The sequence below is a fragment of the Nannospalax galili genome, unplaced genomic scaffold (genome assembly GCF_000622305.1).
Source record: "Nannospalax galili isolate Female #2095 unplaced genomic scaffold, S.galili_v1.0 scaffold660, whole genome shotgun sequence".
NCBI classification, from domain to species: Eukaryota; Metazoa; Chordata; class Mammalia; order Rodentia; family Spalacidae; genus Nannospalax; species Nannospalax galili.
The window spans coordinates 1,734,921-1,744,429 of record NW_008349073.1 but is presented as its reverse complement, the minus strand read 5'-3'; the positions used below and the strand labels follow the sequence as shown (position 1 = coordinate 1,744,429).

The following is a 9,509-nucleotide window of genomic DNA, read 5'->3' as shown; positions in this document are numbered from 1 at the left end:
GGGGAGGGAGGGGAGGGAGGGAAAAGGAGGGGAGGGGGGAGAGAGAGAGAGAGAGAGAGAGAGAGAGAGAGAGAGAGAGAGAGAAAGAGAAAGAAAAATGGAAAGAAAGAAGCAAGAGACCAAGGGCTGAAGACGTCCTAACAAGATACTGTGAGTTGTGTAGGATTTCCCAATTTCTCCTATTTTTCTGTAAGTTACTACAAAATGCATAGATCACTCTGCAGACACAACCAATGTGTTTTTTCCTACAGACTCTGAACATCTCCAGACTCTGATACAGGTGCTCAGGTTGCTGCTACTCAAAAACTGATAGTGGGGGAGGGGTCATGAGACCCCACCCCTAGCTGAGGAGCTAATGGCAGTTGATGTCTGCTGGGGAACCAGCAGTCAGTTTTCTTTGGGGTGTGGCCTCTGGTAGGTTGCCCCAGCTCGGTGGATGGCCCCATACTAGTGTGTATAAGGGCAACACTCACTGGACTCAGTGAGTTAGAAAAAGGTAATAAAAGAGGACATGAAGGTTGAGGGAGACATGTTGAGGTGGGATCTGGGGGAGAGGAAGGGTAAAGTGGGGAGTAGATACAACAAAGATATATTGTATATGTGGATGACATTGTCAAAGAATAAATTTAAAATATTATTTAAAAACCACTATGCAGCTGGGTGTGGTGGCACAGGCCTTTAACCCCAGCACTCGGAAGGCAGAGGCAGGTGTACCTCTGTGAGTTCAAGGCCAGCCTGGTCTACATAGTGAGTTCCAGGCCAGCTGGGGCTACAGAGAGACCTTATCTCAAAAAGACAAAAACAAGGGCCTGGAGATATGGCTCAGCGGTTAAGAGCACTAACTGCTCTTGCACCCACATTGTGGCTATGAACCATCCTTAACTCCAGTTCCAGGGGAATCCGAAGCCCTCTTCTGACCTCCGTGGCATTGCACGATATGGGTGCACTCACATACATGCAGGCAATACGCTCATACACATAAAATCAAAATAATAAATAAAATATATTTTTTAAAAAAGACAAAAACGCCGGGCGTGGTGGCGCACGCCTTTAATCCCAGCACTTGGGAGGCAGAGGCAGGCTGTTCTTTGTGAGTTCGAGGCCAGCCTGGTCTACATAGTGAGTTCCAGGACAGCTGGGGCTACAAGGAGACCCTGTCTCAAAATAGAGAAAAAAATAAAAAAAGACAAAAACAAACATACTGAAAACAACCACTATGCTATTAGGTAGAAACAAGCCCTATCTCCAGCCAAAGTCCTTATGTCCCTATACAGACTTCAGACCCCAACCCCTCATTGTGATATGCAGAATATTTCTCATTTCATTGGCTGCCTTGAGGCTAATCAGCAGCCTACATTGTATGTGTTCCTCTAATAACTACTCTGGACTCATCATCCTGCCATGTAGATCTTCCTTTTTCAGAATCCTAACTGACACCATCTGGAGGCATGCCCTTGTAAGATTCCCCATCACCATCTTTGAGATGATTCCCAGATGAAATAAAACTAGACCATGAGGCAATTCACCATCAGGGGGAGTCGGATGACTACAACAAAAGAGACAGCGCCCCAAGCACTGGCAAAATACATGAAAAATACTACAAAATACGAATACTGAAAATAGTAAAGATTAAACACAAGAAATGAAATCATAATGGAAACAGAGCACAATGATAATAAATGGATTGTTGAAGGAATAAAATGAAACATTAAGAAATGAAAAACAAAGGGCTGGGCATGAAGTCAGTCCAGGTGGATGCGTGAAGCCCTGGGTTCGATCCCCAGCACCGCATAAACCAGGTGTGGTAGTGCATGCCTGTAAAGTCAGCACTCAAGAAGTTCAAGGTCATCCTCAGCTACTTGAGGAGTTCCAGGTCCAATATGTGACCCTTTCTCAAAAGCTAACAAACAGAAACAATAGCAAAAAGACAAGACAAGAAAAAGAAGAAAGAAAAAAAGGTTTTAAAAGAAATGAAAGCTGTAACCATTGAAATGGAAGCTTCGGTGAGGCACCAAACGGTAGATTAGACTCAGGGAATTAGTGGGCTAGAAGTCAGAACTACAATTTGGCAACAATTAGTAAGTTTAAGAGGCACCTACTCCATGACCCAGAAACTTTCTGTTAGGTATCTGCCCCAGAGACATACTCCACATATGCCAAAAAGCATGCATGCATAGAATTGTCCACTGCAGCTTTAACTTTAATATGGAAAGCTGGAAGCAGCCCAAATGCCCACTAATGGATGAACAGATGAATAAACTGAAGTCCATGAACTGAAGCTATATGAAATAGCATGGACATCTAAAACTTGAAAGAAAAAGTGTTTGGGGCTGGACATAGTGGTGCATGCCTTCAATTCAGCACTTGGGATGCAGAGACAGGTGGATCTCTGTAACATCAAGTCAGCCTGGTCTACATAGGGAGTTCCAGGTCAGCTGGGGCTACAGGGAGACCCTGTCTCAAAAAGACCAAAAAGAAAAACAAACAAAAAAACATTTTCAGAAGAAAGTGTATAAAGTAACGTTATTTAAATACATGTCAAAACCACAGAAATCAAAATTATATATTGTTTGTGAATATATACATATAAAGTAAAACTTTAAAACCATGGAATTGTTCCTGGTAGTCAGGGTCAGGTTTTTTCCAGGTTCTTAGCTTCTTATTCAAAGAGTTGAAAATAAGGGCTCACACAGATTTGCAAAGTAGTGAGGAAACGTTATTCACTACAAAGCAAACACTACAGATCAGAAAGAATTGCACTGCAAAGGGGCAGCGGGCCACAGGTATTGGGTAAGTCAGGAGTGTCTGGAATGTAGGGCATAGCCAGGCGGGAGACCTCCTAGTGAGGATGGCAGGAAACTGGCCTGCTCCATCCTAGATACACTGTCTCTTACCCAACAACCCCCAAGCAAAACTATTAGTCTCTAATCCTTTAATCCTAACTGGGTCCCTTGTAGATCATGTGACCAGAGGACAGGACAAAGGCCACGTAGCCTTAGAAGCCCCCTCCCTTACCCCCACCTGCCTGCCCGCCAGAAAAACCAACCCCACCTCTTTGCCCGGGAAACTTTGCTATATAAACCTCTGCTTCTGCCATAATAAATGAGCTGTCCACTGACACAGTTTCCTGGGTGTTTCTTCCCTCTGGACTCGCTGCTGCCCAAGACCCCTCAGCGCACAACAGCCTTCGGGTAGCAGCGGAGTTTGGGCTGAGAGGGGGGGGGCCGACACACAGGAATGAGTGAATGCTCAAGGGCCTCCAGTATCGTTTGGAACTTCCTTTTACAGTCTTTAAGAGGAGTTTAGTTATTAAGGTATATAGTGAAGGTAATTCTGTTTTGACTAATAGATTATTTTACGTAATTGTTTTTCTACTGTACATATCCTTCTCATAATGCATCTGATTTTAATCATATGTATGCCCAATTATGCATAGGCATAAGATGGTAAATAGGGGATTTTTCCCTAAAAGTTTACTTGAAGTCACAGTTTTGCCTTATTGCATATGCTTCCAAAACCAGTTCAGGCTGGATCGGCCTTTCTATACTTTGTGTCCAGATATATTGGGAGTATATTTGAATAGAAACTGTCTAAATTTGACTATTGTTAGGGGTGGAGAAATTTGAATACTGTTCAAAGGGGTGCATGAGTAGGACGGAGTCTGAACTTGCCGGGTGCATTGTTTGAAGAGGGATGTGTATAAATAATATATGAGGTAAAGTGCATTGCTATTATAAGAGGAAGAGGGTATACATAACCGACACCAAACAGAACCCCAGGTTGCTGTGCTATTCCCTCTGCTTTCGTGCCTCAGAATCAAATTTGGTAAGATACTAATAGCCAGGCCTCATAGTTCAGGCCTGTAATCCCAGCTACTCAGGGGAATCTGAGCAGGAGGACCAAAAGTTCAAGGTTGGCCTGTGCAACTTAGCAAGATCTTTTCTCAAAAAAGTAAAATTAAAATTTTACTAGGGATGTGTATAGTTCAGTGGTAGAGCACTTGTCTAGCATGCACAAGGCTTGAGAATCAATCCCTAGAACTCTGAGAAAAATAAAAAGATATGAACAGCTGTTGGACTTTAGTCTTGTATACATGGAATTGTATTAATTTCTGAGCTTCGCTCTTCTGCATGTTTCAAACACTCTTTTTAAAAAATGTTTTAATGGTTCCATCTGGGCATTTAGAAATAAGGGTAAAGGGGGATAAATAGCTGCATCAGTCCCTAGAAAGGATGATCCCTTGGGATGGGATTAAGAGGGAGGCTGAGTCCTGAACCCTGGGGTTATGAGGATTAATTCAGATCATCCATCTAAGCTGATCACCTGGCCGACACACCCACCATGCCTGGCCTTTTAGAGACATATCCCTGGACCACAGCCCCCTCTTCCTTATACTGCTAAACTCTTTCTTTCTGTCCCCTAACTTCACCCTCATCCTCAACCCCGTACTGATATTCTGATCTGAATGAGATTCTCCTCTTTGGCTTCCACTAATAGACAGACTCAGATCTGCCTGGAATTTTCTCCAAATCAAGATTGAGTGGTGACCTGTACCCCAGGAACCAGGGAGAGATTAGTCCTAATACTTGAGATCCAGGCTCTCCTTAGGAGAGCTTGGACTCCCGATGTAACAACTGACAGCTCCTTTCTTGTCCTTCCTTCCATCTGCCCACTTCCAGCTGCTTATCTGACCTGCTGCTGGGCAGAGCCACTGAGCTTCCAGAATCTGCCTCTTTCACTTCCCCACCCCAGTCCCTTTCCATTTACCACCAACCCTGGCAATTACCCTACACCAAGTCTGGATGGATGCCTTGCCAAAGAGTGTGTTTGTCTCACAGCCCTTCTCCATGGCCGAAGGTCTGAATCATGACGGCCATAGGTCTGGATTGGGATCTTGTCCTCTGAGCAAAGAAATAGAAATATCCTTTAGAGCACCAAGCTGGGGGCCAGGGAGAACCTCTTACTGACTTTGGGGGGGTTATTTTGTTTTGTTTGTTTGAGAAGGGTCTCCTTGTAACCCCAGCTGGCCTGAAATTCTCTGTGTAGACCAAGCTGGCCTCTATCTTACAGAGATTTGCCTGCCTCTGCCTCCTAAATGTTAGGACTTAAAGGCATGGACTACTACACCTGGCTTCCCACTGGGTTTTGGACATTAGTGTCAAGAGGGAACATTTAACTTCACAAGTTGAAACTTTGTAATAAATAAGAGGATATTAGTGTGGTTGGGAGATTTACATTTACTCCTTTATTACTATGGGTCAAGTAATTGATAGATGCTGGAGATACAAAAAATGACTAAGATACTTCTCAATCTTGACAAATTAGAGTGTCCTGATGCTGCACAGAGGGACAGAAAACAGGGTAGAGCACATCAGGGGTATCTAAGGAGAAAATGGGGTGTCAGGAGACTGACCCCCAACCCAGGGCTGGCATTATTGCTAAGCAGAGGGTGTACAAGCAAAAAAGTACTTCTTTGCTGAGGAACATGGAGGACTTGGGAGCCTGACTGTGTGTGGAGGTGATTGCAGCTAATCCAAGTCCAAACCCTAGGAGTGGGAATCCAAGAGAAGGTACTGTTGTGTGCACTCAGCTTGGTGATCTCCCAGCAATTTTTTGGATAACCTGGGAAATTACTTGTGTCCTGAATGAGATTTGTGCAGATGCCAGATCTGCCTCATCAGGATCAAGACAGGTGGGTCATCTCTTTTTAAAAAAATGTTTTTTTTAATTATTTTATATGTATGAGTGTATTGCATGCATGTAAGTGCACCCATGACGTGCAATGCCTGCGGAGGTCAGAAGACGCGTCGGGATTCCTGGAACTGGGGTTACAAACGGTTGCTAGACGCCATATGGATGCTGGGATACGAACCCAGATCCTCTGCAAAAGCAGCCGGTACTCTTAGCCACTGAGCCATCTCTCCAACCCCGCCTGAGTTGGTCATCTCTAGAATGAATACCTGAATAAGTGAAATAAGCCCCATAGGCTTTCACATCTCTCTTCCGTTAGAGGGAACATCAGAGGTGACCACACACAACAGGCCGTGGGGTGGGGGGGGGGTGTCGTGGCTCGAAGGGCAGTGGAGAGGGCAGGTAGGTCTTGGAGCACTAAAGTAGTAGGGGGTCACGGGGGGCGGGGGTGAGAAGGGGAGATACGATACGCCTTCTAAGCCAGTCCTTGACTCTTGGTTGATGGAGATGAGGGGAAAGAAGAGAGCTCAAGGCTGGCAGTTTGCACACTCCTGTCTCAACCTCCTACCCTCCAGCCCTGCAGCAACTCAGGGGCTCATGAGGCCCCCGCCGGAGGCTGGGATCGGTGGACTGCAGAGGTGGCGGCTCTGGCCCTGCGTGGAAGCGGAGGTGCACTGGCGACTGCGCGTTTGCAGGAAACAGCTCAATCTTGTCTTTTCTGCCCCAATCACTAGGCAGCACCAGGCCCTGACACAGAGCAATGGGGTCTCCCTTCGCAGCTGACCCAGGGAGGGAGCTGCAGCCAGAACCCACAGATCCAGTCGCTCCTTCTTGGGAGCATCCTTAAGACTCGGTAGCTCACGTCGGCGGTCCAGGCCCGGCACTCCCGGCGCTCCCTCCGGCGAGCAGAGGCCCCTATATGCCAGGCGCCCAGCCTCCCGCGCGGGTCCACACAGGTCCGGAGCCTGGGGCAGGAAAGGCTTCCGGGCGGCAGCAGGCGGGGACCCGCGTCAGGTGGCCCGGCCAGGCCCCGCCCCCTCGCCCCGCCCTCCCTCCTCCCTGCGCACCCGGCTCCCGGTCCTCCGGCCCGCGGCTGCGGCTTCTGCTCCGGGAGGCGGCGGCGGTGGGAGCGGCCATGGAGGCAGGCGGCGGGGCCGGCGCGGGAGCCGCGGGCTGGAACTGCCCCGGCCCAGGTCAGAGCCGCCCCTCCCTCAGCACCCCACGCCCCCTTCCTCCCCTTAACTCTCCTCCGTCCAGACCCCCGTGTGCTCCGGGTGCTGAGTCGGCTCCTTCCCTCCTGGCCTCCACCGGAGCCAGATCTCCATCTTTCGGCCTGGGGCGTCCCCTCCCTAGCAGTCTCTCCCATCTCGTCTCCAGCCCGACAGTGCATCCACTCGCCCGGGCTTCAGAGCCTGCACCCTTCCAGCTTTCAAGGCTCCTGAGCATGGGGCGAGGGTGGGGTGGGTGAGTTCTAATGAGAGAGGGGAGGGGAGGGGAGGGGAGGGGAGATGAGGGGAAAGGAAGGGAGGGGAGAGGAGCGGCCTGGCTTGGGAGCCCTTTCCCAAGCTGTCCTGCCCCTTCCTTCCTTGCCTTGCTCCATTCCCCTCCCAACCCCTTCTGCCTAGCTTGCATCCTACCTCCTCCTTGTCCCCCAGGCTAAACAGATTCACCCCCTTTCTGTCTGGGCAAGGGAGAGGAGCCCGGAACAGCCTGGAACCGGTGCTGAGGTTGAGCTGCGCGGGACTGGGGTCCCCTCCATAGGCGGAGCATGAGAGGAGGTCGAGGGAGAAGAATCATAGAGCAGGGCAGAGTGAGTCAGGCACCTCCATTGGGATTACAAGTCCTAGGTCTCACAGACTAGAAGGCATGCCGACTTCTCTTCCTTCAGCCACCCACCCCCCACTTCCATCCTACTGTGCCTACTCTCTCCCTGCTCGCAGGACCCACAGTAACCACTCTAGGCTCTTATGAGGTATCTGAGGGTTGTGAGAGGAAGAAAGGCCAACGCTGGGGATCCCTAGAACGCCGTGGGATGCAAGCTATGGAGGGTGAGTTTTCTGAAAAGGCTTTCCATCTTCCCCTTCACCCTCTTTCAATTCCTTTCCACCCTCCTTCCTTCTCTGACCCCAGAGCTCTGAACCTGTACACAGCCCCAGGCTTCTCCTTCCTGGTGGCTGAGCTCCAGGCCTCTCCTTGGGCTCAGGCATTGATGGAAGTTCCAGGCACATCCCTCTGGGGCCCTGATCACCCAGTTAACCAGGTGTGTGTCCTGGGGGAGCTGCCAGACAGAGAAAGAGGTCCTGTTGAACAGAGCTTTGAAGCAGCCTTTCGGTAGGGGGCTTGTTCTCACTGCCTGCTGACCCAGATCCCAAGCTGTCTCTTATTTTTAAAAGCCAGGACATGGTCATGTGAATTATCTTTCTGTGGCCACCACTGTTAACTTTGAATGGACACCTCATGGCTTTAGTAAAACAGTGCCTAGGAAAGAGCTAAGTGAAGCCGTTTCCCAACACCACACCCATGTGATGTGGCAGTTGCTACTAACACATTTCCCAGGACTTCCTATGAATTGTCCCCTGGCCCCTGTGTAGTTCAGTACTGGCAACTCTGCTTCCCCTTGAGGGTCAGATGATGCAAGGGGTCTCACAGTAACTGCTGGTGTTAGAGAAAGTAAGACCAAAGAGTCAGAATTTCAAAATAAAGCATACAATTCGTATCAAGACAAGGTCTTGCTTCTTACAGGAACTGCATTGCAGTAAAAGAGGGGGTGCTCACCAACTCAAGAATGGGGATGAGCACCAAACCCAATTTTAAAAATGTGTTAAGATGACAGGATTTCTTTTATACAAGAGTTTACCCTTAGACTTACCCTGAAATCCAACTTGGATCTGTAGGAAAGAGGTGGTCCTCATGACACCCAGCAGGGAAAAACCATGTGTAGAACATTTCAAAAAGGTATTTGATAGCATACAATTGAAAGGGCTCTTGTATTTGTCCAGTAAAAAACTTAGAATCATTTCATTCAAATGTTTTCTTTACCTACGGACTAACCAAGCCAGTGCTTTCTTATTATGAAAAAGCTAATGTCATGCAAGCCACCTGGATGATTTTTTTTTAACCCCAAGCTTTATCTATTTGTCCTAAACACACAGCTAGTGTCTGAATCCTTTATTTTTATTTTTTATTCTTTTTTTTTTTGGTCTTTTTGAGTCAGGATCTCCCTATAGCCCCAGCTGTCCTGGAACTCACTATGTAGACCAGGCTGGCTTTTAACTCACAGAGATCTACCTGCCTCTGCCTCCCGAGTGCTGGGATTAAAGGTATGCGCCACCATGCCTGGCTTTTATTTTAATTTTTAAAAAATATTTTGTTATTTTTATTTTATGTATATGAGTGTATTGCCTGCATGTGTGTAAGTGTTCCCATGTCATGCAATGCCCGAGGAGGTAAGAAGAAGGCATCAGATCCCCTGGAACTGGAGCTACAAGTGATTGTTAACCACCATGTGGGTACTGGGAATCAAACCTGGGTCCTCTTCAAGAACAGTCATGCTCTTAACCGCTGAGCCATCTCTTCAGGCCCCTGTCTGAATCCTTTCTTTATGACTTGTCTCACTACCTAGGGATCAGACTAGAAGGGCCAGATGTCCTCACAGAAGCTTTTTATGGCTGGGCCAGCAGCAGGCTGCTCCAAAAGCAGTGCAAGTTCAATATTGGGCTAGAAAGAGCTGGGGGGGGGGGTGGCAAACTTTAAATCCCAAAGGATTCATCATGGGTCCTGCCCCGGGGTCACTTGGGGGAACCCCAGGGGGCCTATTC

At 48.2% G+C, this 9,509-nt stretch overlaps 1 protein-coding gene across 13 annotated transcripts in view; it reads left to right on the top strand.

Annotated features, from left to right (window-relative positions):
- The first annotated feature begins 6,761 nt into the window (after nucleotides 1-6,761).
- The window catches only part of Ccdc136 (coiled-coil domain containing 136), a 34,535-nt gene continuing 31,787 nt past the window's right edge, over nucleotides 6,762-9,509 (top strand). For 11 of the 13 annotated variants that reach the window (XR_003851619.1, XR_003851617.1, XR_003851616.1 and 8 more), the window contains exons 1-2: nucleotides 6,827-6,884; nucleotides 7,632-7,739. Coding sequence is in view for 9 of the 13 variants with exons in the window: in XM_029570023.1 (XP_029425883.1) it covers nucleotides 6,827-6,884; nucleotides 7,632-7,739 (166 nt within the window). In the remaining 4 variants the exon portion in view is untranslated. Of the gene's footprint in view, nucleotides 6,885-7,631; nucleotides 7,740-9,509 lie in introns of all 13 variants that reach the window. The other 2 variants (XM_008846381.2, XM_008846380.3) reach the window with 2 other exon arrangements.